This window comes from Natator depressus, chromosome 24, assembly GCF_965152275.1.
Source record: "Natator depressus isolate rNatDep1 chromosome 24, rNatDep2.hap1, whole genome shotgun sequence".
Classification (NCBI taxonomy): Eukaryota; Metazoa; Chordata; order Testudines; family Cheloniidae; genus Natator; species Natator depressus.
Genome location: NC_134257.1, coordinates 7,661,602 through 7,688,368, shown reverse-complemented (window position 1 = coordinate 7,688,368; position 26,767 = coordinate 7,661,602). Strand labels below are relative to the sequence as shown.

The 26,767-nt window shown below is 48.2% G+C and overlaps 1 protein-coding gene and 1 long non-coding RNA gene across 2 annotated transcripts in view; one reads left to right on the top strand and one right to left on the bottom strand.

The window, feature by feature from the left end:
• Positions 1-9,432: 9,432 nt before the first annotated feature.
• Positions 9,433-26,767, top strand: part of GOLPH3L (golgi phosphoprotein 3 like) — a 22,541-nt gene continuing 5,206 nt past the window's right edge. Inside the window, exons 1-4 of the mRNA XM_074938714.1 lie at positions 9,433-9,567; positions 10,744-10,945; positions 23,745-23,876; positions 26,336-26,450. Coding sequence (XP_074794815.1) covers positions 10,763-10,945; positions 23,745-23,876; positions 26,336-26,450 — 430 coding nt within the window. The 5' untranslated portion in view covers positions 9,433-9,567; positions 10,744-10,762. The remainder of the gene's footprint in view (positions 9,568-10,743; positions 10,946-23,744; positions 23,877-26,335; positions 26,451-26,767) is intronic.
• LOC141977304 (uncharacterized) overlaps positions 25,206-26,767 on the bottom strand; it is a 23,755-nt gene continuing 22,193 nt past the window's right edge. Inside the window, exon 3 of the long non-coding RNA XR_012636198.1 lies at positions 25,206-26,411. This is a non-coding gene — a long non-coding RNA (uncharacterized LOC141977304). The remainder of the gene's footprint in view (positions 26,412-26,767) is intronic.

The following is a 26,767-nucleotide window of genomic DNA, read 5'->3' as shown; positions in this document are numbered from 1 at the left end:
TATTTGAGAACAATTTAATGGAGAACAATAGTAAAAATATTGTTTTACAGAGTTTGCATAATAATGTGGAATGATGCAATATGATTCCTACAATTATTTGCATTCTGAAAGAAATAAGAAAAAAATAAAAATGAACAAGCACACCCCTGTCTCCTTTCCTATTCTCCCATTTCCCCTGTGTTCTGACTTTACCTGTCACACCTCAGGAATTCTGCTGTGCTCCTCTCTGGAGGTCAGACCTATGCTACAGTTTTAAAGGAGAACCCCTGCTTACCCATCTTCAGCTTAGACTTGTGCTTTAATGTTAGAGCATAAATATTACCTGCTAAACCTTGTTTGTTTCAACCAGAGCAATTTGTATGCACAGATGAACACATTCCAAGTATTCATAATATATCAGGAGTTGCAACAGAGTTGCTTGTGTAGGGCTGAATTAAGGTGCCATTTGTGTGCTGGATAGAGAGGGGCAGGTTCATCTGAGGAGGTGATGGCTGGAGGCATTGTCTGCGAAAAGCCTGCTCATGATCCTGGTTGCCATTGCGTGTATTTTATACTATCTTCTCCCTGCAGCCTCTCAGTGCTGTCCACTGTGCAGACGTTATGGATCCATGGCAGCGCTCCCATCCCTGCCAGACGCACCTCTGGGTGCAACAGTAATGGGACTCTGCAGGGGGGTCCAGGTGAAGGTCATTGGGGCTCAGCAAGGCGGTCTATGGGGGGGTCCAGAAGCTGGGGGAGTGGGATGGGGATCCAGGTGCAGCTGGGTGGAGCTCGGATCTGGGTGCGGGTGGCTCGTCAAGGTGATCCAGGTGCAGGGGGAGTGGTGCTCATCGTGGGGAGGGTCAGGGCATGAGGGAGTCTGGCATGGGGGTTGGATGGATGGGGAAGCAGCTCCCTCTATAGGAATCCCTCCCACTGCAGCTGAGGAGTGATGGGTGCAGGAAGTGCGGGAGGGGGGAGTGTGCAGCGCTTCCTGCAGCTGGAGGAGAAATCTCGGGGTGGGTCTGACCTGGCCCCGGATGCCATGCAGGGGAAGAGAAAGTCCCATCCTCCCCAGCCCAGCCGGCCGACTAGCAGCTGAGCCTAACGCAAGGGTAGGAGCCACCAGCCAGGTCTTCCCCAGTCCCACCTCCTGCCCCACAGTGATTTACCTCTCGGCTGGCTTCCCTGGGCACCCAAAACATGCTGCTGGGGAGAGTCGCATGACCGCTTTTGTGGCTTCCCTTTGCTTCTCTGTCAGAAAGTCATTTTTCTGAGGGGAAGCAAAGAAATCTGCGGGGGACATAAATTCCGTGCATGCTCAATGGTGCAGAATTCCCCCAGGAGTAACTACTGCAGGTAGACATCCAGCCAGCACTGCATTTATTATGTGTATTATGGTAGCATCTAGGGACCCCACCCAAGATCAGGCTGCCACTCTGCTAGGCACTGTACAAACAGAGTAAGAGACCATGCCCTAAAGAGCTTATCATCTAAACTGACAAGAGAGACAGAGAGTTTGGGGAACAGGACAATCCCGTACAAGCAGAGTTGTTGTACCAATAAATTAAAAACCAGCAGGATCTTATTAAAGGGAAAAAGGCAAAATACCACATTTATTGTGAATACAGAAAGAATCATAGTAAGCAGTTAGTTACAGCTGTAACATTCCATTCAATCTCATATTTATTCACACATTCACACACACACACACACAGGTTCTGCAAGGTTGTCATCATAGTTACCAGCCTTAGAGTTGCTCATGCCAAGCCACTGGCCAGGTGGCCTGGACATGAGGAGGGAGCAGGGCCTTGTCAGATGCTCATCTGATGCTCCTGGAAGTTGGTTTGCAGAATCAGACCCCAAAGTTCTCACTTTTTTAGAGTCTATTTTTATAGGAATTTCTTCCTATGCCAGTCTATGGGAATTGCTTCATCATGCTGTTGCTGAATCAATCAGCAGATAGCACATTCCTGACGGCTCCGTGCTGCTAGATGTTATCTTGTTCTTTGGTTCTCCCATTCTTGAGGCTGTTGGGTGGATTCCAGTCTGCCCTCCGGGGTCCTCTGGTTATTTCCACTTGACGCCTTCTTCAGCCGATGGACACTGGATTCTTAGGCTGGCACCTCCCTGATCATTCAGTTCTTATCCACACCAAGCATCCATCCACATCCATCCTCTATCTCTATTTTAATCACAGTTGTTAATACAACAAAAGGGCGGGGAGTCTCTGGGTGCTGTGTCTGTTGTTAGAGTATTGCTTTGAGTCTCTCTCTGTGAATTGCTTTGAGAACAGACTCTGTCTTAGAATGTACTAACGCAATTAGCAGCTTGCAAGTTTCACATACAGAGGGAGAGAAACAGTACCAAAAACCAAGAGACCTCTTAATTAGTAATACCCTGGAATTTAAACTATGGGGAATCAAACTCATTTGTGATTTTAATACAGAACTTCTTTAATATGATCCAACATAATCCCCCTTTTGACACTAAGATTTATAATCGTCAGTGTCACTTTCTATGTAGCCAATTCAAGAGAAGGTACTGTGAGGCAATTTGAGTTTGTGATTCCAATTCATGCCACATACATGATCCTAGTGATGTATCTTTACTACAAGGTTCTGGGGCAACAGGCAAGGTGAGGCACACCCACTTTTGAGGAGTCCATTCGGTACAACCTCTAGTGTCCAATAGCTTCCCTCCCTCCCCAGCCCACTGGCTCAAGGTCCAGGGTAGCCAGAAGGATCCCATGTGTAATATGGGGAGTGGGCTAACCTTCAATACCTTTGCCTCCAGGGACTGTTGGTGTGCAATTTTGACAACAATTTCTCCCATTAACAAGTCTGGTTTTACAATACTGGAAACATATTGAATCCATTCATATTGATAAGTGTCAAACAATGATCTCTTTCTTTTTTAACAAATGCATCAAACCTTAATATTTCCCAATATGACCCAGAACATTTTGTGTTCCAAAGTAGCTAGTGCAAGTTTCTGCATTTCAGTGCATCCCATAGCTATGGCTGTGTAGTTTCCTATTTCTAATTTTTTTTTTCTTATGCATAAGCCATGTGGTAGTATTAAGCCATTGCCAAAGATTCCATCGGGCTTTTAGGTTACCCAGACCAATTTGGACCAAGTCTACGTTGGCATGTACTTGTTTTTGTATCAGGCTGTCCTGTAGCTGGGACAGAAAGCTTAATTTATTTTTAAGTTCCTGCAGGTCTTCAGTATTTTTTTTTTTTTTAAACACACAACAGTGCTAGCAACAAGACAAAACACAAGACAAAACATAGAACACAAAACACAATTTCTATTGTGACAGTAGATTCATGGTTTTGGGTTGCTTTTCAGCTGGCATTAGCTTTTCCTGATTTTCTGAAAGACAAAAAGAACATGTTTCTACCCCTTTTGGGGTGGCAGATTATTGCTTAAAATATTTCTTTTACAAATACCCTTGCTGATTGCAGGCAAAACAGAGGAATTGCCCCCACATTTTCCTGTTTTTGTTCTATAGGCAGGCCAGGTTTCAATGGCTTTTATCTTTTAAGGGTTATGGGGAAATTATCCCACTGTTTAGTCATTAAATCCCTGAGTTTTCCTTCTTATACTGCAGACCAAGTTAATAATGTTTTTCCTGCTGTGTTAAGCTTTAAGTTTTATTTACAGGTAATAACTGAGAAGCATCATTACCATACGACGTTAAAGGGTTTTTCCAAAAATCATACACACTATACATTGTTACAGGGATACTTATTATCATTAAATTTATTAAAATTATCTTGTTATCCCATGCCTTTTATTTAGACAATTTGTTTGCTGACCAGGTATGTCCTTTATCTGCAGCTCCTTTGTGCTGCTAATTCTTTCCTTCCTTTATCATTTAGGTAATTTGCATTTTCACAGAAGCTTCCTGCTTTTGGATTTAAAGCCATCAGCAGCTCACTAAAAGGGACACCATCAACTTTCACCAGAGTTTTGATTACTTTTAACTTCTGCTTCCAAAACACACAGCAATCTGAAAAAGAAAACCCAACCTATTGTGGCTCCCTTTGGAGCCCTAATAGCATTTTAATTAAGTAGCATGGTATGTTTGCATTTCTTTTGCCCCTTCTACAATATACCCTGCACATGTTCTGGGGCAAATGCACATTCCTTCCATAGTTTAACTTCTATAACATTATCCAGATCCATTTTTACATAAGGTGTCACTATTTCTTTTTTTGCTTACAGAGGTTTCATGTACCTTTATCAAAGTGACAGTCTGATTACTCAGAGCCATTTTAAGACTCAGTGTTTCTAACATTGCTTCTTTTTGTTTTGTGCACCTCACCCCTGCTGTTGCTTCAGAGGGGCACTGTCTTTAATTTTTTTTTTTGTACTACAACTCTCATCTGCTATTTTGTTACAAAAACAAACAAACAAAAAGAATCCAGAATTTTTTTTTTTATATTCTCCTGATTTTGACTGCACTGCTGCAGCCACAACTTAAAAACATTTTAAATTTTGTAAAGCATTGAGTTACCTTTTAAGGGTTAAATGCCAAATCCCAAAGCCAAACAACACTAATTACCTGTGTCTAGCAAAAAGGTCTGTCAGTTTTGCAACTTTGAATTAAAGAGTCAAATGGATTTTTAGTGGCATTATTTAAAACAAAACCAACTGGTCCTTAGAACTTTACATATTTACACACACAGAGATAGATACATACACATTTTCTTTAACATCCCTTCCACACTGCTCTGGTTTTTTTACATCTTACATTCCCTTTATACATTTGAGGCAGTTAAGTTCCAATAGAACCCCCTTATGTTCTTTTAGCAAATTTGACTAAATTGTCCAGTCAAATGATTTTAATCAGATAGTTTATTTTTGCCTGGCTAATTTACAGACATTCCTTTGGAAAAGGGCCCATTTTTCCCTCAGAATGGCTGCAAAGAAACCAAGAATGCTCTTTCTCTAACACTTTTCCTTTTTAACATTTTCACAAAGTTTAGCTGCTTAATTCCCTCCAGCCTCTGCAGAGTTAACTTTTTTTTTACTCTCTTTTCTCTTTGTAATTATGCCTGGGGGTGCCGTACATAGGACCTTCTCCCCCTTTAGCTGCCTCCCTCCAGCCTCTGCAGAGTTAACTTTTTCACTCTTTTTGTATTCCTGGAGTGCCTCTTTCACTATTTTCAGCTGGCTTTGGGTATTTGTAGCCAGCACCTTCCAATTGTCTGCTCCCTTTTCCGTTTGTGCCTTTTCCTCTTTACATGAAGACAAGCGGAGGGAAGAATCCTTACATGCCTCACACAACAACCAAATTGCTGCTGCATCTCTTTTGGCAGCACTAGAAGGTTTGTATATGAGGATATACTGAGCCAATCTATCCTCCAGGTCCGAAATAGTGCAGACATCAGCTAGGGCTTGTTTAGTCCAAGGACTGTGCCCAAATTTTTGAAGGTTTTGTTTAAAAGGTGTAATTTCTTTAACAAAAGGTGAGGTTGGAGTTCCTTCTGACTCCATTCCTCCCTCTGGTACTGGCTTACCCTGTTTTCTTTTAAACATCTTAACATGGATATTTCAATCTCTTTGTCACTGCTGGTATTACTTAGCAAGTGACACAGCCTAGATTCTGAAATCATAGCTTAATCTATGCGTTTTTCCCCTGCTACCTTCCCGGAGGCCAGCAGGTCCCCTGCTACCTTCCCGGAGGCCAGCAGGTCTGGTTAACCTATTTCTCCCTGCTACCTTCTCGGAGGCCAGCAGGTCCGGTTAACCTGTTCTTCCCTACTACCTTCTCGGAGGCCAGCAGGTCCCCTGCTACCTTCTCGGAGGCCAGCAGGTCTGGTTTAATCTGTTTTTCCTGCTACCTTCTCGGAGGCCAGCAGGTCCCCTGCTACCTTCTCGGAGGCCAGCAGGTCTGGTTTAATCTGTTTTTCCTGCTACCTTCTCGGAGGCCAGCAGGTCCCCTGCTACCTTCTCGGAGGCCAGCAGGTCTGGTTTAATCTGTTTTTCCTGCTACCTTCTCGGAGGCCAGCAGGTCCCCTGCTACCTTCTCGGAGGCCAGCAGGTCTGGTTAACCTAATAGAAATGCCTAGCTCACTAGAGCTGGCGGTGTGCACACCAATATTTACAATAACTGAGGTTTTTTACCAATATTCCCCCTTTCGCAATTCTCCACCAAAATGTTGTACCAATAAATTAAAAACCAGCAGGATCTTATTAAAGGGAAAAAGGCAAAATACCACATTTATTGTGAATACAGAAAGAATCATAGTAAGCAGTTAGTTACAGCTGTAACATTCCATTCAATCTCATCTTTATTCACTCATTCATTCATACAAACACACACACACACACACACACAGGTTCTGCAAGGTTGTTATCATAGTAAGCAGTTAGTTATAGCTATAACATTCCATTCAATCTCATATTTATTCACACATTCACACACACACACACACACACACAGGTTCTGCAAGGTTGTCATCATAGTTACCAGCCTTAGAGTTGCTCATGCCAAGCCACTGGCCAGGTGGCCTGGACATGAGGAGGGAGCAGGGCCTTGTCAGATGCTCATCTGATGCTCCTGGAAGTTGGTTTGCAGAATCAGACCCCAAAGTTCTCACTTTTTTAGAGTCTATTTTTATAGGAATTTCTTCCTATGCCAGTCTATGGGAATTGCTTCATCATGCTGTTGCTGAATCAATCAGCAGATAGCACATTCCTGACGGCTCCGTGCTGCTAGATGTTATCTTGTTCTTTGGTTCTCCCATTCTTGAGGCTGTTGGGTGGATTCCAGTCTGCCCTCCGGGGTCCTCTGGTTATTTCCACTTGACGCCTTCTTCAGCCGATGGACACTGGATTCTTAGGCTGGCACCTCCCTGATCATTCAGTTCTTATCCACACCAAGCATCCATCCACATCCATCCTCTATCTCTATTTTAATCACAGTTGTTAATACAACAAAAGGGCGGGGAGTCTCTGGGTGCTGTGTCTGTTGTTAGAGTATTGCTTTGAGTCTCTCTCTGTGAATTGCTTTGAGAACAGACTCTGTCTTAGAATGTACTAACGCAATTAGCAGCTTGCAAGTTTCACATACAGAGGGAGAGAAACAGTACCAAAAACCAAGAGACCTCTTAATTAGTAATACCCTGGAATTTAAACTATGGGGAATCAAACTCATTTGTGATTTTAATACAGAACTTCTTTAATATGATCCAACAGAGTGAATGATGCAATGGTCACAAATGTGCCATACTTTTTTTGTTGGTTTCTCTTTTCTGAAAGGTGGAAGAGGGTTGTTGAGAGGGAATTAGTTAGAGAGGAAGAGAGGGGCAAGAGGGCAAGGGTCAAATGAAAAGGGGAGCAGGGGCAGTGAGACTGAAGTGGGGAGATCAAAGGGATGGATGGAAGGGAGGGGATCATTCCTAGGTACTGCTGGTCTCTGATCCCTCCAGCTGAGCTTCTGGGTGGCCCCTCAGTTTCTTTTGTACCCCAGCTCACGTGGGGAGAGGGTGGGAGCTGATGCCTCTGAAACAGGGCTCTTCCCTTCACACTTCTGTGTCTGAGGGTAACCCTAGCTGGGTCTCAGCTCCCCTCTCCCCCGTGATATGCCATCATGGGGTTTCTTCACATGGTCCTATTCCCAAAGCATTACAAGAGCGAGAGAATGACAAGACAGTGCAACATTCAGTCTTTAATCCTTCCTCCCCATATACTGTTCTCAGTCATCAAACAGGCCCTGAAAGTGGAGTTCTCCAAATTCCTGCAAATAATCACACTTTAGCGCCCATATTTATGTAACAAAAACTACACCCAGACCTCCAGGGTTTTCCCCTGCCTCCCACCAGCTTTCTATCTGAGTGCCTTCCACATGTAATTGATAGGAAGAGCAAAGTTCCTAGTGGACTCATACAGAGTCCTGTGCTTCACTCAAATAATTTTTCCCAAGAGTTCCTATAGAAGGGGGTTTTCCCTCTTGCCATCTTATTATGCTTATGAATAAGCTCTGGGACCAAGAAAGGAAAATACTTTAAAACACATTCGTGTTTTGATGCTGAAAACTACTGAAAAGATAGCCCATTTTAAATAGCCAACTAGTTGTAATTTACCATACAGCAGAATTTTGCTTCAGTTTTCTATATTTCTGTGGACAGGGAGTTGTCAATAATTTGCAGAGGGATTTGTACATTCCTGACAGCACATTCATTCATATTTCAGTGGACTGAGCTAGATGACTGGGATTTAACTGACGAACAGCTATTATTGCATAGCCTCAGACTTTGCAAATTTTGTAGACGGCTTAAACAAGATTTATCTCCCGAACATTTTTTACAGCCAAGACTCCCCTTTCTGCCTCTCGTTCTGCTGTCCACATGATTTCAGAACAGAAGCTTTCCACTGAATACTGCGCAGCTGAAATGTAGTGAAATGCAGATAAACGCTATGATCAAAATGCTGCATGACAAATGCAATACATCACTGTGTAGCTGCCCAGCATTCTACATGTCGTTCAATATACAATATGCTAAAATATTGCACAGCGGCACAACGTACAATACGATAACAGCATTGCATAGCTGCCTAGCAGATGCTGTGCAATATTGCATGGCTGTGACACAGATTCTGGTGCAATACCACGGCACACCTACACAACAGAACTGTTACAAAATAACGCAGGACTGCCTGGCTGTTATCTGTATTGTCCAGCACAATGCTACACTGCAGGGCTGGGGAAACGATGTGATAACAATTCCGTGCTGCACAACCTGCACCTTGTAACGTTGCATGGCTGAACAACATATGGTACAATACCAGGCAAAGCTGCTCCACATCAGATACCATGCAATATTCTTCTGTTGCACAGTACAGAATACAAAAAAGAACAGGAGGACTTGTGGCACCTTAGAGACTAACCAATTTATTTGAGCATAAGCTTTCGTGAGCTACAGCTCACTTCATCGGATGTAGCTCAGGAAAGCTTATGTTCTAATAAATTTGTGAGTCTCCAAGGTGCCACAAGTCCTCCTGTTCTTTTTGCGGATACAGACTCACACGGCAGCTACTCTGAAACCTGTCAGTGCAGAATACGAGGCAATGCTGCACCACTTCACCACACACAATGCAAGGTAACCCAGCACACGTGCTGCACACACAATACAACACAATCCCACCAAGCTTCGCAACAATACACCTTTATGACTCCAGTCTTCAGGGTGGTGATTTCTGCATCTGCCATTGGTCGGTGGCGTTGGGGGGGTTGAACAAGCTACCACCATCCCCCGCATCGTCCTATTGGTGTCCTCAGCTGCCAACAAAGAAAAAGAAAGAAAGCAGTCCCAGCCTACAAGTTTGTCTTTACCAGCAGGGACCCACCCCTCTGCAATCCCTATTGGAGGAACAGCCTCTGATTGGGCATTAACAAACACCAGGATAGGTTACCCAGGGATAGGGAAGCTGATGTGTTTCCTCCCCCCTGCTCCAGCTCAACCAGGAAGTAAAGTTTCTATTTTCTCTGGGCTCAGAAGTTTAATACCAGGCAAAGCAGAGGGGAAGCGGGGAGTGGACGAGGCCTCCCAGAAGAGGAGATCAGAGTCACAGGTGAGGCTGGGGAAAATCGCCAACAAGGGTTAAATACTTAGGCAGCAACATTAAATAAATGGGAATTTCACTTGTAAATTTCACAGTGGTCTCCTTTAATTTGTAAATTTCATGGGGAGGATTTTCTCCCTCTTAAATTATTTTTTCCCCTGCTGGAATTTAAGTTTTCCTGGCAGAGGTAGTGGGAAGTGTGTGTGTGTGCGGGGGGTGCCTGTGTCTCTTCCCTAGGACCTCCCCCCCCCCCCCCCCAGCATGGAAAGGGGCTGCTGGGAACATCTCCTTCTTTGCCTCTTTAAGTTCAGTGCCTGAGCCCAGTTCGTTTTCTATAGCTCCTTCCTACCCTAAAAAGAACAGGAGTACTTGTGGCACCTTAGAGACTAACAAATAGTCTCTAAGGTGCCACAAGTACTCCTGTTCTTTTTTGCAGATACAAGCTAACATGGCTGCTACTCTGAAACCTTCCTACCCTAACTCGCCTAAGAAACTGGGCCATGGGGTCCCCTCAGCTGTAGGAAGCAAAAGCCCCTTATATGTGAAATGGAGGTGGGCAGGGGAGAGGGTGAGCACGTTCCCTTCTGGCCCTAGAAACTGTAGAGGTGTGAGCTGGGGGTTTGGGGTACTGGCAGGATTAGGCCAAGGTGGGAAGCCCCTCTGGTGTACCTCCATTTCCCCCTCTCCTGCAGGGATTACTGATTACATTTATCCGTTCCCAAGAGAGGTGGGGGACTCCAGCGAAAGCCATAAGCAGCCAAGCCACAACAGCCTGGCTCCATGAGGCTAGGAAGGATGAAAATCTATGTGAAGACCTAAGTCTCCAGATGGGTCCAAGGTCTGTGCAGATACCAGGCCATCAGTGGATGTAGAAAGGCGAGCCCCTAGCCTCTTCCCATTCTAGGTGGGACAGACCTTGTCTGCTTGCCACATGTTCTGTTGCCTGCTCGGAGATTTTGTTCCTGCATAATCTGGCCTTTTAAACACACAGCACCAGTGCAATGCAGCCACTCCTGCATTGTAAATGCTGCTCAGCAGTGTTGGACTAAGAATATTCCCCTTGTAAAGGGGCAGGGCTGTCCTGGCTGGGATTCCAGCCTTTGGTTCCGTGTAATTTAGTGCCTTTAAGCCATCCTTTCTGGAACCTGTGCACCCATTAACACTTCCTTTGGTTACCCTTGCTAGCTCCTAGTTGTGGGAAAGGATGACGACGCTCATTCACAGAGGGCGGCGTGCTGACGTGGGCAAGAACGCCGACAAGAGGCTGGAGGGCGAGGATGATGACTCGAAAGACAGAAACCTGGATGAGGAGGAGTCTGGTGACTCCAAAGATATCCGCCTGACCCTCATGGAGGAGGTGCTGCTCCTGGGACTGAAGGATAAGGAGGTAACGGGTCTCTGGCTGCCAGCGTTGTAGTTACATGGGCAGTGCCATGGATGGAAGCAACTGCTCCTGGCTTTGCTTGTGGGAAAGTGCTGTAGGGGGCGATACCTGCCCCCTTTGTGAATCCAGAGGCCCTTTTGCAGCAGAACCAGTGCAGCTCCTCTGAGCAAAGGGGTGCATAAGCACCCTCTGAGTGGCATCAAGCCCAGTGCCACAACAAGGCACGGCTGTGCCAGGGGATATGATGATGAGGCTGGTGGATCCCCAGCTCTTTCTCTCCTGCCCCAGAGGCTGGCTAGATGATCTTCCACGGGGCAGGTCCGCTGCAGCTGTACTGCCTGGCAGTGGGAGGGTCTTGTGGCATTTTGGCATCGTGATTGGTTCTTTGCCTGCTTCCTGCCTGACCCTTTTGGGCCTGCTCGTTGTATCGGTGCTCTGTTTAGGAAGTAAAGGTGGCCTGGCATAAAGAAGCAAAATGCCTCTCAGCCGTTTTTGCACAAGGCACTTGTGACAGGGTCCATAGGCAAGAAAGCTGTGAGCCTTTTGGAGAGAGTGGGGCTGGGTTGTGCTCCCAATACAGTGGGCGGATTCATCCCTGCGCACGAACAGGTGAGAGGCAATTTACACCTATTAAGGGGCTGGTGCAGCCTCAGCAAAGGCTAGGGCTGCCCTAAATGGCACATAGATTTGCCAACCTACCAGTCCACCCTAGTCAGGCCCCCTCCTTTCTCTGGTTCGCCCACACTCTTCAGCAGAATAACCCACCTTGTACACTGGGCTGCTTCAGAGGCACATCTGGCTCTATGCCAGGTTCAGCGGCTACCTGCACCAGGGTTGTTTGTTAATACCGGCTTTGCAGACCCTCTGTGCCAATCTCATTTGTACAAAGGGGCCCTTGGGCAACAGGAAATTGGACCCATTAATTCTTGGCTTTCCCCTAATGGTCTCTGAAAAGTGAATTCCTTGCCCCAGTGCACAGGCGTTCTTCTTTCCTCCTGCATTATAACGCCTCATATCTATGCCAAGCAGGATCCCAACAGCTGTTGAACACTCCATAGTACTTACAAAGAACAGACACGCGTCTCCGTTGCGACCGAAGCAAAATCGAATCTATATTGCAGGTGGAAATGTGCAAACCTGCACGGTACAGGATTTTCTTGGGCTGGGGGGAGTTATTTTCATTTGACAAGCAAGGCCCCTTAAATATGTGACACTAACAAAGCCTGACCCTGATGGGAGGAAAAGGTTGCAAGTTCTGGCCCTAAAGCAGGATTAAAATGTCCATATAGCTGCAGGAAATAAATGTTTCCATTATCGAAGAACCCCTCTGGGATGTAACTCAGCAGCTGTTTAGCAGCACACAGAAACGGTGGTCAGAGGTTGGTGGTGGTGTATTTTTAGCACATAAGTGAAAAAAAAAAAATCCAACAACTTTGAAACTACAGGTGGGAGGTTTGTTTGTGTGGAAATGGGTAGCTCTGTCTTCCTGAACGTTTCCTTCCATCATTTTGTCTGTAATCTTTGCGATACCAGAGCAATGTCAGAAAGGAAATTTGGTCTTGGGGTTAAGCCACTGGGCTGGGACTCGGAAGCGCCTCAAGCTCTGGCTCTGCCACAGATTCCCTGTGTGACCTTGGGCAAATCACTTAATCTCTCTGCGCCGCAGTTTCCCATCTGTAAAACAGGGATAATGGCATTTTCTCCCACCCTTTGCCTGTCTTGTACACTGGGGATCTGGCCTCTAAGTGCTATCACAATACAAATAATTAAATATTGTTTGATGATAAGCTTTTCTGGGGCAGGGACTGTCTCTCACTGTGTGGCTGTACAAAGCCCACACAGTGAGGCCTCTAGATGCTATTGTAATATAACCAAGGCCCTACTTAATTTGTGATATTGCGGATCCCGCAATATTAGACTTCCACAGCAGGTTTGATTTTAATTAGCTTACTTTGCACAGTCCCACGGTTTTTGCACACATTTTGAGGTTTGCAACACACACGTTTTTCCCCCATTAGTACAGTAGCAATCCATGTATCTGAGCTGATAGTGGCCGGGGCTCGGGCTGTCGGCCCTGTGCATTAATGACTGTAATATAGCTGCAGCAAAATGTCTGGTCATCCAAAAAAAAATTAGCAGGCATAACATAATACTTGAGGGTTTATATTGTTCCAGCAATATTTCTTAAACAAATAGGGCTTCTCTGGCTTATCCAAATGTCCTCAATTAATAAAGTTCCATTATTATTTTTCCCTGATTTTTTTTTTTTTTTTCCATGTCTTGGCAGCTCAGCAACAATTATTTGATAATCATCCCGCGATTCAAGTAGGGCCTTAAATATAACTAAATCATGATGACGAAAGCCAGCTGCTAGACAGCTTCCCCTCTGCTGTGAGATCTACTGGTCAGGGTGACCCTTGTGCACCCCTTCACCTGGATCTGTAGCGATTCTAGCACAAGGTATTCAGTACTTTAGTAGTTGTTATTAGTTCATCTCACTGAAGCAACAGATCTCTTCTGCCTGCCTGCAGTCAGGTGCCATTTAAAATCATTAGACTGTACCCTTTGTGTTCAGCGCCGCCGGGAGCGGCTTCTTGCTATGGAAGGGGGCAGTGCAGCATCTTTGAAAGGAACGCTTTGGGACTTCTGGCTGCAATGCTCCTGAGAAGGGCTGTCTGTGTTTGTGGCTGCTAACGTGGTAACCAGATGTCTGAGACTGTTCCAACCAGCGGCGCGGGTTGACTTTCGGTTTGCACAGGGGGTCGGGCAAGAGACTGGGGGTCGGGACTCCTGGGTTCCGTTTCCAGCTCTGCCAAACAAAATCGGGTCCCCGTTGTGTTTTGGTGCTGTAAAGGCACCTAGTTAAATACAGTTCCCCGCCCTGTGGGGCTTAGACTTTGAAGCCAAGATCCTGTCCTTGTGCCTAAATTTGCATTTGAAATCCGTGGGGTTACTCGTGCGGGTAAGGTTGAGTATGTGCCATGTTGCCAGCCCTAAGTGTGCAAAAATCATGAGTCAGGCCCACCTGAAATCAAGATTGTCTTAAAAATCTTCTGACGTTTTCAGGCATCTCTCTGCAGCCCCAAGGGCTGGAAATATTTTTTTTCCCCTCTATTACTTGAAAGGAAGCTGCTTTTTTATTTTATATATTTATTTTTAAAAAGTACCAGCTACATGAGACTTGAAAATCACCGCCGAGTGAGATGCATACATCTTTGCTGAATTTGGGTATTCACCTGGGACACGGGACTGGAAGGGGTTTCCTAGTTATTGTCATCTCTTCTATCACAGGCAACCACATCTTGTGTTCCCACTTATAAACCTATCAGGCTCCGTCTTCACACTAGCTAGGTTTCAGAGTAGGAGCCGTGTTAGTCTGTATCCGCAAAAAGAAAAGGAGGACTTGTGGCACCTTAGAGACTAACAAATTTATTTGAGCATAAGCTTTCATGAGCGACAGCTCACTTTCCACTGTATGCATCCAATGAAGTGAGCTGTAGCTCATGAAAGCTTATTCTCAAATAAATTTGTTAGTCTCTAAGGTGCCACAAGTCCTCCTTTTCTTTTTACTAGCTAGGTTGTTTGTGTCTTCCCTCTGCCCTCTCCGCTCCTCCTGGGAAGCTGTTCCAGCACCTCCTTCTTCTCATGGTTACAAACCTTTTACATTTACTCTTGCCCATTTGATTCCCATTTCTCCTTGTGCCGGCAGTGTCCTTCCATAGCTGTTCTCATTCCCTGAGTAAAACAGCCATGGATTCCTCTACTGGACACGTGTCTCTCTGCTCACAAGTCTCGAGGGGTGGCTCTTTGTGGCTGCATTTCAGGTGGGTTGTTCTGCCGGACTGGTACGTCCGTCTTCAGGCTGCTGTTGCTGCGGCCTTTCGGCTACTGTTTTATTGGTTCCCAAGAGGTGAAAGGTGCTGATTTAACAGCCCTTCGGTTAGAAGGGCAAATGCACCATGGACAACCAGCTTCCCTGCCCGTGTGTCTTGACCCTGATCTGGAGGGGAGTTGGTTCTTGGCCCCTCTACGGAGATGGCCAGTTGTGGGGATGGCTTTCTGTGACGTGGACAACTGGGCTACCAGGGACTGGACTGAGACACAGCCAGCTCCGATCCAGCTTAGCATCTGGGAACTAGCTTTGCCATTTGACGCTCCCCAGAGTAAGCTGCTGACCTAGAAGTGAACAGTTGCAAACCCTGTTACTGAGTTGTCTGCTCCCTTGGATCGATTCTTCTTGATGTCTCAGGTACTTATCTGGCCCCATCACCGTAATATCTGATCCCCTCATCATGCACCCCCCACGAGGCAGGGCAGCGCTGTTATTCCCATTGTACAGCTGGGAAAACTGAAGCACAGAGTGGCTAAGGGACTTGACCAGAGTCACACAGGGAGTGTGTGGCAGAGCAGGAAATTGAAACCGGGTCTCCTGAATTCCAGGCTAGCACACTCACCACTAGGCCATCCTTCCTCCTAGCCTGAAGAGAGTATATTTTCAGAGTTTGTTGGGTGTAATGCATGCTCTCAGCACTGAAATAATAACCCCTAGCTCTTCCATAATGCTTCTCAACCCTAGGTATTAAAGGAGGTCAGGATCATTCTCCCCATTTTATGGATGGGGAAACTGAGGCACAGAGCGGGTGAGGTGACTTGCCAGGGTCAGGCCAGTGGCAGAGCCAGGAACAAAACCCAGGTCTCCTGAGTCCTACTCCGGTGCCCTATCCACTAGGTCATACTGCCTCCTGGGTCCTCCAAACTGAGCCCCTGTAAAACAAGGGGGCTGATTTTCAGAGGTGCTGAGCGCACCCGCTGTTCCCGGTAACTTCAGCAGTAGTCAGCGCTTCTGGAAATCAAGCTGCGGGGATATCCTGGTTTTTTGCAATATCCCAGTTACACGTGGCTCGCAGACATGGGCCTGCTGCCAGTGCTGTATACGTGAGCAGGCGGTGCTGATACGAGGCGCTACCCGATCAAACGGTGACAGTGCCTCTGGTTCAATAGCACCAATTAAAATCTCGGGGTTGCTAATCTAAGTAGGACGTTGTAGGCAAGCAGGGAGGACGTTGTAGGCAAGCAGGGTGATAAGCCGGATGTTGGGGATAACCTCGCAAATATTTGAGAGCCACTCAGGTACAAATGTAATTTGAGCAGTGCAGTGACCTTTTATTCTTTTTAACTCTTTTGGTACCAAACCCTTTAGCTTCAGCTTGATGTAGGTTTCTTTAAACCAGGTTCTGAACGGTTTTTGAATCATGAACCCACAATCCTCCCCCCCCCCCCTTTTTTAACTTGGATTGCTCTTTCCCCTCGCCCCCTTACAAAATGGGACTGTCTAGTGTAATCTAGATGGACCTGGAGTCATTAATACATAAAGGGGATTCTGCGTTAAATAAATCAGTCTTTTGACCCTGATGTCCAACTGTGCCTAGGCTGGGAAATATTGTCGAAGCACATACCTTAATATCCACAACATTTGCAGGACAGGATCTCTTTCAGCGTTGATGAGTGTTCCTGGGCATTGTGATCCTGGGCACCAGGTCACATTAGGAGCTCTTGCAACAGCCATAGAGAGCAGTGTATTGTGGTAGCTATCCCAGCATGCAAGTGGCTGCAACATGCTTTTCAAATGTGGGGGAGGGGGGGTGGAGTGTGACAGGGAGTGTGTTGTGTGTATGTGGGGGGAGAGAAAGTGGGTTTTTGGGGGGCTGAGAGCATGTCAGCATGCTGTATTGTAAGTTCAGACAGCAGCAGACCCCCTCGCTCTCTCACACGCAGCATTCCGCACTAATGGTTGCTTTGTCTCAGAGCAGATAAGCAACTGGCTGTCAGAAACAGAGCTTTCAAAGGGCATATGCGCATTCCTGCAGCGATTCCAAAACAATGAGAAGACTGGCCACTTGACTTAAGTGGATTATGGGACATTTCTGGAGGCTGATCAGAGCGCAGTAATGCAACACCTCATCCACGCTGACCCCCGGGTGTTTCAGCCAAGGCGCAGCAAGCGTTAATCTTCTCGCCGAGGTGGAGTACCAGCAGCGCTGTAGCCCTACGTGCCTTGCCAGTGTGGACGGGTAGCAAGCTAGGGTGCCCGGGGCTGCTTTAATGCGCTCTAACTCGCAAGTGTACCAAGCCCTTTAGCTGTCTTCACCCCATTGCTCAAAGGTGTGGGTTTTTCACAGCCCCGAGCCCAGTTGCTGGGTTGAGCTAATTTTCTAGTGTAGACCAGTCTTAAGAAACTCTGTTATCCTCTCCTCTGATGTCAGGGATGAAAACCGGAGCGAGTCTTTCCTAATTAATGGCTCATTCAAACTGGTTCTTGCAACACTACTGTTCTGTAGGGATGTGGCATTGTCTCTTGAGTTAATGTTTTATAGAATGGCTGGAAGATGAATCAGAAAGGGGCCAAGTCCTAGGGAGCTAACAATGCCATTGGGCTGGGTGGGGGGACTTCTTGCTGTGAAATTCTTTCTCCTTCCTGTTTTTAAATTGGCTGATGCAGGTGGTTCTCTCACCCTATAAATATTCCTGGAACCCAAGTGCCAGTGGGGTGGGCTAGACTGTAGCTCTGATGCTGATAAGCTCTTGCAAGCAGCTTTCTATAATGTGATGAAAAGGGGACCCCCTGGCGATGGATCAGACCGTTCTGTGTTTTGTATGTTGCGCCTCGATAGTCTTCTCGTCATTCTCAAAGAAAAGGCAGAAACCGTGTGCTCCAGCAGCCCTGGCACCCGACTAAGAGTCCTGAGTTTAGGTTGGACCCAGCAGCGCTCCGGTGGCAGGCCCTCACTCGCTCTGGGTGTCTTCGGCACTGAAGGTCCCGCCGCCGAGGTGCCGCCAAAGACCCGGAGCGAGTGAAGGTCCCGCCGCCGAAGACCCGGAGCGCTGTCGGCTGAGTAAAAGCGCCGCAGCAGGGGAACATTTAAAAGGCGCCAACGCCTTGACAAGGCGCCACTTGTGCTCAGTGGGGGAGCGGCCGCTCCCTCACCCCCACCCCAGCTACGCCACTGACTGGAATAAATTGCCCAAGGAGGTTTTTAAGAGCAGGTTGGACAAACACCTGTCAGGGATGGTCTAGATCAGAAGTGGCAAACTGCGGGCCACGTCCAGCTGCGGGACCGTCCTGCCCAGCCCCTGAGCTCCCGGCTGGGGAGACTACCCCCGGCCCCTCCCCCACTGTCGCCCCTCCCCCGCAGCCCCAGCGTGCCGCGCCACACCGCCAGCGCTCTGGCCCGCTGCTCCTCTCGGCCGCGCGGGCGGTGGGGCTGTAAGCTCCTGCTGCTTTGAGCAACATCGTAAGGAGGTTGGGGAGCGGGGGGGTTGGATACGGGGCAGGGAGTTCCAGGATGCAGTCCAGGGGACAGGGAGCAGTTGGATAGGGGGTGGGAGTCCCGGGGGGGCTGTCAGGGGGCAGGAGTGTGAATAGGGGTCGGGGCAGTCAGGGGACAGGGAGCCGGGGGTTTGGATAGGGGGTGGGGTCCCAGGAGGGGGTGGTCAGGGGACAAGGAGCAGGGGGGGTTGGATAGGTCGGGGGTTCTGAGGGGGGCGGGAAGTGGGAGGGGGCGGATAGGAGGCAGGGCCAGGCTGTTTGGGGAGGCACAGCCTTCCCTACCCGGCCCTCTGTACAGTTTCACAACGCCAATGTGGCCCTCAGGCCAAAAAGTTTGCCCACCCCTGGTCTAGATAATACTTGGTCCTGCCTTGAGTACAGGGGAATGGACTAGATGACCTCTCGAGGTCCCTTCCAGTTCTGTGATTCTCTGACACCTGTTTTCTATGCCCTGCTCTGCCACTAACTCATTGCGTGGCATTAAGCAAGTCACTTCCCCACTGTGCACCTCAGTTTCCCTATTTGTACAACGTGGAGAATAAAAGTTGCCCACTTTTGGTTAAAATGCTCTGAGTTGAGCCCGTCGGGAACTTTTCAGCAAAATGGTTTTCGTCACAAAATGCCCATTTGTGAAAACCAAAACTTTTTTGAGGAAACATATTGGTTTGGATGAAACGTTTGTCAGGAATGTTTCTGGGATCCATGATGGAATTTCTGGTCAACATTTGTGTGCGTATGTGTGAGAGAGAGTGAAGTAGAGAGATTCTAGAATGGCCAGTAATCTGGAGGTTGGGGGATGCACTGGGGATGTGGAAGACCCAGGTTTAAATTCCTGCTCTGCTTGATTTGGACCAGGGACTTGAACCTGGGTCTCTCATATCCTAAGTGAGTGCCGTAATCACTAGGCAGTTGGCTATTCTGCTGTCATTTCTCTCTCTCTCTCTTCCCCCCCGCCACCCCAAAAATCAAATTTGCAAGATCTTGGTTTTATTCCTCGTCGGAATGGAAACAAATGTCAAAACCTCAATATTTCCTGAAATGGAATTCTTGTTTTCTGGCCAGCCCTTGTTTTGAGGTGTATTCAGCACACAGGATACTTCTGAACCATATCTTGGGTGTGTCTCATGCTAGGCTAAGAATATAGAGGGTCCACTTTGACCAGAGTTGAAAGAACCCAGCTTGACTCTCAGATCCTGGTTGAATCTGATGTGCCAGCAGGAAGAACAACCATCTCTTTGCCTGTAAACTGCTCCAGCTTCATATGGAGTCCTTGAGGGATGATAAAGATGCAGCCTAAAGTTTAGGGGAAAGTTTTGACCAAAACCAGGCGTGTGTATGGGGGAGGAGGGAGAGGTTGGTGGTAGGAGAGAGAAAATGTTGCCCATTTTCTGTCTGGAAGCCCCATGACACCATTTCGTTTTCTTCCAGCTTCACTATATCTGTTTGTCACAGATCCAATCCATCTGGGGGTAGGCAATCAGTCTGGCATTTATAATCTGAAACCAAATCTGGACAGAATTCCAAAGGTTGCAAATATCCTGCTTTAAAAAGAAAGGGTGAACTTGAAACCCTTTTCTGGAGAGCAAAAACTTGTGTAGTTAAAAGGAGAGTTTCTTTTGTAGAAAGCACCCAGCAGATCCTCTGAACTCTTGATTCCTGCTTTGTTTGATCCCTTGCCACAAGGAAATGAAGAAAGCAAATAAAGGTTCACTTTTTATTTTATTGTTCGATTGTTCTGCCCTGCCAAACACACCCAGTGCATGTGTCAAGGCTTGCTGTATAAATAGATGTTTGGAGTTATGGATTAACCCTTCGTAGGCTGCAGAACGGTGCATTTTTTTTTTTTTTTAAATCTGTATACTTTTAAAAATTATTATTCCATTTCTAATCCTCAAAACTTGGCATCTGCGGGGCTTATTCATCTTTCCCTAATGATCCATTTGGAGCTGAGAGGCCTGAAAGCTGGTTAGATGCTGTTTCAGGCCTTACCCCTCCTGCCCCTGGTTCTGCAAATACTTTTATGTGCTTGTTCAGCTTTAGGGATTGGTGCAATATCTGTTGAAGTCTATGGCAAAGCTCCTGTTGACATCTGTGGTTAGGATCAGGCTCATTGCCGCAGGTGAAGCATGCGCACAAATATCTGCCCATTTTTAAATCGAGGTTGGATGTTTTTTCCAAAAGCTCTGCTCTAGGAATTATTTTGGGGCAGTTCTCTGGCCTGTGCCATGCAGGAGCTCAGACTAGGGATCACCGCGGTGCCTTCTGGCTGTTGAACCTATGAATCTATCTGCAGGATCGGGGCCTTCGTGGGTCAGGGACTGCAACCAAGACACTTTGCGGGATTTGAATGGGTCTCCCAGAAAACAGTGACCTGGCTGGTTTTAAAATATTTGATTTCCCTCATTGTGCTCAGCTGATCTGTCTCCTCAGCTAGAGGTAGTGAAAGAAAATTCCTCTTGATTTTTTTGACACTTCTCCCTTGGTGACTTCTGTGAGCAGCATCTTAGCTTTTGGAGGACAAGCGACTAAGGATTTAGAGTTCAGGATGTCTTGTTCATGGGCCTTTTCCCTGTGTCTGTGTTATAGTGTGACTATGGTATATTGCATTTCCCATACTCCTCTGCTCAGTTGACACTAAACTTTTAAGTCTGGGTCTGATCCGAAGCGATTTGGTGTAATGGTATCATCTAGTGGGTAGAACACTGGACTGGGAGCAGGGAGGCAAGGTCCCTCTGTGCCTCTGTTTCTCTTCCTGCCCCCTTTGACCTGTTCCAGGCAAGGTCTTTCTCTCTCCCTAAGTGTCCGTACATCACCTTCCACAAAAGGGCCATGATCTGGCTGGCGACTCTAGGTCCTACTCTAATTATGATGCTGAAGACGGGATGAGTGGCAGATGTTTGATGCATCTCAGGATCGGGCCCTTTGCTATTAAATTGGGGGGGATGGGACATTATTCAACACCCCTTGAGCTAGGCTGAAATGCGCCCTGGTGTAGAGGCCTTTGCATCACTTACCCACTCCGAGTAGGGCTCTGGCGGGTGCATGGAACTTGGTGCTGAAAAGGGTGAATTTTGCACAGTCTGAATGACTGTGTCTCATAGCTATAATGTGTGGAGGGTTGGTGATGGAGTGCATTAGAGAACTGAGAGAGTGACTATAAACCGATACACAGAACCAGATCTTCAGCTGGTGTAAATCAGTGTGGCTCCACTGATTTCAATAGAGCTGCGTCAGTTTACTTGAGCTGAGGATCTGGCCCCGCCCCGTGATCGAAATGCAGCCACTTCTAGGGTGGAAGGCAGCAGCTGTTTAACAGCATGCAGCCACGCTGCCCAACAATTTCAGAAGTTCCCATCCCAAGCGAGCAAGTAATGCCATCGCTAGCTGGAAATGGACTTGGTGGATTTAAGGAGGCAGAATGTAATTAACCAGAGTGCAATCCGGACAGGACACTGGGGAGAGTGCTGTTATCTAAACCTTCCTGGAAGTCTCTTCAAAGATGTACACCTTGGGCTTAAAGATAAAGCTGCAGACAGCCAGGAGCGCTCTTACGACAGGGCTTACAAGCAATTTCTGATTACAGCTAATTGTTCGGCATGCATGTCTGAAGTTGTCAGGGCTTTAATGTTTTCCTGAGCGGCCTCGTTATTCAGAAATCTCGTTAAGCTCTGGGAAAGCTAGTTTGATGGAAAACGGTTACTGCTCCTTGGTTAGTTCTCGTGCCAGCCGCTGACCCAGTTCTAGTTCATCGTGAAAAGGGTGGATGGTGTGTTTCTGGCATGCTTCCCCATGGGTTTAATGCGGATGGGGAAGAATTGGCTGTGGGCAGGCAAATGGGGCCAAGCAATGATACCATTACAGTCAGATACTGTCTCTCTCTCGTTGTCTTCTCCCCGCTCCCCTCACCATGCTGAAAGCAATGTCCCTTATGGGAAAAGGTCCTGTAGAATTTCCTACGGGTCCTAACTCTTTCAAATCTATAGAACTGCACTGAGACTTGTGCTCTGTAGTGGGTTTATTTGATTTTTTTTTTTTCCTATTGTGGCGAATAAAATTCTCTATAGGGTCACATCCAAAGGCGACAGAAACCTTAACATCTGTGTCTCAACTCTTTTCCATGGTGGGGTGTTTGCTCACAAACCCCTCTCTCAAATGTTGACTAGTCCCAGAATTGCAGAAGCATGAAACTTATTTATGTTACAGTAGCTCCCCTGAGATCAAGGCCCTGTTCGCATAGCATGAGACCATCCTTGATATGTACCGACTAGGTGGGAAGGGGAACAGAGGCAAAGTGATTTGCCCAAGGTCATCTGACAGCTCGGTGGCAGAGTGGGAATAGAACCCAGGAGTCCTGAGTCGTAGTCCAGTACTGCTGCAGGGCTCTGCTCTGAGCCGGTTTGGCAGGCCAGCATGGGCTGCAGTCAGATTCGTTTTCAAAACTCTTACTCAACTCCTAGGCTAGGTGTCCGAGGCCGGGGCTGACGCAAACTTCCCGTCCGCTCTGCAAACAACAAACACCTGGACGTGCTAGAAGAAAGCCGCATTGCAGCGGTCATTTTCTCTACGAAGCAGGAAGTAGGTGCTGCTGGAACCCGAGCCAGCTGGCAAAGGGCGTGTGATGTGGTGCTCAGGGTTGATATTGGAAGGATAGGCTCTGTGAGGCAAACGACAGATTGCTGGCCCAACCCTTGAACGCTGTGCTGGCCAAGTCTCGTTAACTGAGCAGATCTGGCCTTTGCTAGGCTATGTACAAGCTATAGCTTACGTCGGTATAAGTGACGTCGCTCAGGGGTGTGAATAAGCTGGATTTGCAGGTGCTCGGCATCTCTGAAAATCGGGCCCTGTTGTCCATTTTGGGGGGGGTGCCTAGCATTGCTCTGGCGCCATCATACGAAAAAAGCCGCTTTCAGACAATTGCAGGCTGGACAGACTGGGCTTTCGCTGGGAGAGGGGCCCTGGCGTTTCAGAACCGCTGGCTGTTCTGTCTTTCCTCTCGACTCCACGTGCTCCTGAGGGCTCTCGAAGCAAAGAGCATCCCAGCTGCACCCCCTGGCCCCCTGGGGAACGAACATTGCAGTGGTTCCCATGCTGTGGGGGCAGCGGGGTTAGAACTCGGACCCTCCTGCTCCAAAGGGCAGGCCTTTGCCACTGGAGACTCTGTAGCTGTTGCTGGACTGGCTCTGCCTCTGACCTGCTGGGTGACTTGCGGGCAAGTTGTTTCCCGGCTCTGTGCCTCAGTTTCCCCCCTCCGTAAAATGGGGCTGCTGATCCTCACCCCCAGGGCTCTGAGATCTGCTGATGATAAGGGCTCGGTGGTGCTATTCTCACTAGCGGTTAGAAGCGAAGGGCCTTGAGCTGCCTTCAGTTCCTCGGAGGGGTGGGTGGGACACAAAGAAGCTGTAGCAACCTCTTGACGACTCCATCCCACGAGGGTTCCTCTGTCTCTAATGCTGGTGGCGTTCCTCCCCTCCTCAGGGCTATACGTCCTTCTGGAACGACTGCATCTCCTCGGGCCTGCGTGGCGGCATTCTCATCGAGTTGGCGCTGCGCGGACGCATCCAGCTGGAGCCGCTCACCATGAGGAAGAAGAGGCTGCTGGACAGAAAGGTACCCTGCCTGGGGGGTTGGTCTCTGTGCCTGTTAGGCGAACAAGGAGGACAAGGCCCTGAGCCTTGGGGAGATCCCCTCCTGCTACCTTTTCAGACCCATGGGGCCTGATTCCCCGCTGCCCTGCAGCCCAGCGTGACGTGGCTACAGAACGCCGCCATCCCACCTTGGGAGTGTTCTGCGCCCGTGTCAACGACAGCGCGGGGCAATGGAGAATCCAGCCCATTTACACTGGCTCTGATCAGCGCCGCAGGGGTAAATCCGAAGTCGCTCCATGGAAAGCGATGGAGTAACTCTAGATTTACAGTGGGGTGGGGGCGCTGTGTGGATTGGGCCCCGCGTCCGTCCTGTGGGTTTGGAGGAAGAACGCAACAGAGAGGCCGGGACGGGGAGGCTGCAAGGTAGGCAGTCGGGCCAGATGTGGGGAGTGAGCCAGGCCTGTGGTTGTCTGGAGGGAAGTGGGGAGGCATCTCTCTCCTTCCCATGCCTCCGGAATAACGACTGTTTGTATGGACAATGGCAGCTTACGTCCAGATGGATGTCTCGGGTGCACCTGTGGCCTCTGTCTCCATAACGCCTGAGCACTCAGTTATTAATGCATTTATCCTCATGCACCCCTGGGAGGCAGGGCAGGGCTGTCATCCCCAGTACAGAGATGGGGAAACTGAGGCACAGAGCGGTGAAGTGTCTGGGCCAAGGAGTCTGTGGCAGAGCAGGCGTGATGGGATCCCCGGGGTGCAGCCTGGGACTGTGGGACCTCTGTGCCCCCTGAACTCTCCAGCCTGGGCTGTCTCTCTCAATGCTTTGCTAGTGACAAGCAGCAAAACCCTCCAGGTGCTGTTATCACTCAGCACAACAGCATGTGGAGCCCCACACCCAGCTAGATTGCATGAATGCTCCCAGAACCACTCATGAATCACACAGAGAAAGGCACCAGCCAAATCCCCCCAGCTTCCAGCACCTCAGGAATATACTGTCTTGCACTGCTCAAGATGAGCAGTGCAAATTTATTAAATGGTTCACCACTTCATCAGTGGAAAGTGGATATACCCCAGCCTTTGTAGACCTGAGCAAACACCCTTACCAAACACTTCAGGCAAACACACTGGCAAAGATAAACAGTTAAACACATTTATTGACTACAAAGGATAGATTTTTTAAGTGATTATAAGTTATAGGCAAAAAGTCAGAATGGTTACCAAAATAAAATAAAATATATATAAGCATGCAGTCTAAACTCTCAACCCTATTAGACTGGGTAAAATCTAAATTAAGCAGGTTTTCTCCCCCCACTGGATATTGCAGTCCGTAATATACAAGTTTGTCCCTTAAATCTGGCCCAGTCTCCTCTGTTGGAGTCTTCTGAGTGTCCTTGTTGCTTGCAGCATAGGTGGGGGAAGGAGAAAGGCCAAGCACGGGGCCCCTGTGTTCTGTTTTATACCCTCAGTCCACATGCTTGGAGAACACAAGTCCGGGCATGTCTGGTGGGCATTGCTGAGTCCCCAGGCCAGGTTGAACAATTCCCATGGTGTGGCCTCATGCAGGTGAGTCGTTGCACTGTAACTCCCTTGCTGGACAAGGCTATTGATAGTTGTTTGACACGCACCCGGGCGCTTTGGTTGGTTACTTTCCTTGCTGTTGTCTCTAGGGAGCTAATATCAGGCTGATTCCCCAACTTACACCATGTCTTACTGACAACCATACAACAAAATCTCATAACTTCCTATGCACTAATGACATAGAACAGTGACTTTCACCAGATCATAACCTTTCCCCTGATACCTTACATAGCTTGATTTATATGCACAATCACAATTACGAATAACTGAGGGATATGGGGGCTACAGGGTGCTCCCCCAAGATATAGAATGTCACAGCAGGGAACTGTTCTAGCTTTGGAGAGCCGGGTTCTCTAACCATTGGACCATTCTTCCTCTTAGCGCATAGGCCTGATGTTCCTTTCACTCACACGGTTGTAACTCATTAGTCTGGCGTAACTCTGATGTCTGCTGGCTTTGAGCCCGTGCCTGTGTTCAGAGTTGCACGTGGTTTAACTGAATCTGTATGAGGACATTCCAGAGCCGGGAATAGAACCCACGTGTCCTGATGCCCCGCCCTGTGCTCTATCCACTGGACAATCCCTCATTGCTTCAGTGGGGCTAAGAGTCCCCTGCAACATCACATGGGCTGTAGCAGTGTCCTATCCTCTGTGGATTGGGCCCAGCGTGGGGCACGTAGCCCATACAGCACAGTGGGTTACACGTGCCCTGGCGTCTCCCTTGGTCTTGGTCAAAGCTGCTTCCTGGGCTTCTCCCGTTAGAACCAGTTTCAAAGCTCCCAGCCAAAGCAGGATCAGGCCATGTCAGGCTGGCGAGCTCTTACAGATTGTCCTGGGACAGAGGGACGGCGACCAGTCCAGGATCCAGCCTCGAGCAGTGTGTCTTTCTTTGTCCTCCTAGGTGCTCTTAAAGTCAGACACCCCGACCGGCGACGTCCTGCTTGACGAGACCCTCAAGCACATCAAAGCCACAGAGCCTGCAGAGACAGTCCAGTCATGGATAGAGCTGCTCACAGGTACAACGGCCTGGTCTCGAACGGAGCCTCCTCCGCTTCCTGGTGGCCTGCTCTGCCATGAGCCACTTTCTGTGTCCCCCTGGCTTGTTCCTGCTTGATCGCCTAAGGCAGGGGTGGGCACACTACGGCCCGCAGGTTGGATCCGGCCCACCAGCCATTTTAATCTGGCCCTCAAGCTCCTGCTGGAGAATGGGGTCTGGGGCTTGCCCCGCTCCAGTGCTCCAGCTGGTGAGCAGGGATGGGGGGCCACTCCGCACGGCTTCCAGAATCAGCGGCATGTCCCCCACTTCAGCTCCTACGCATAGGGGCAGCCAGGG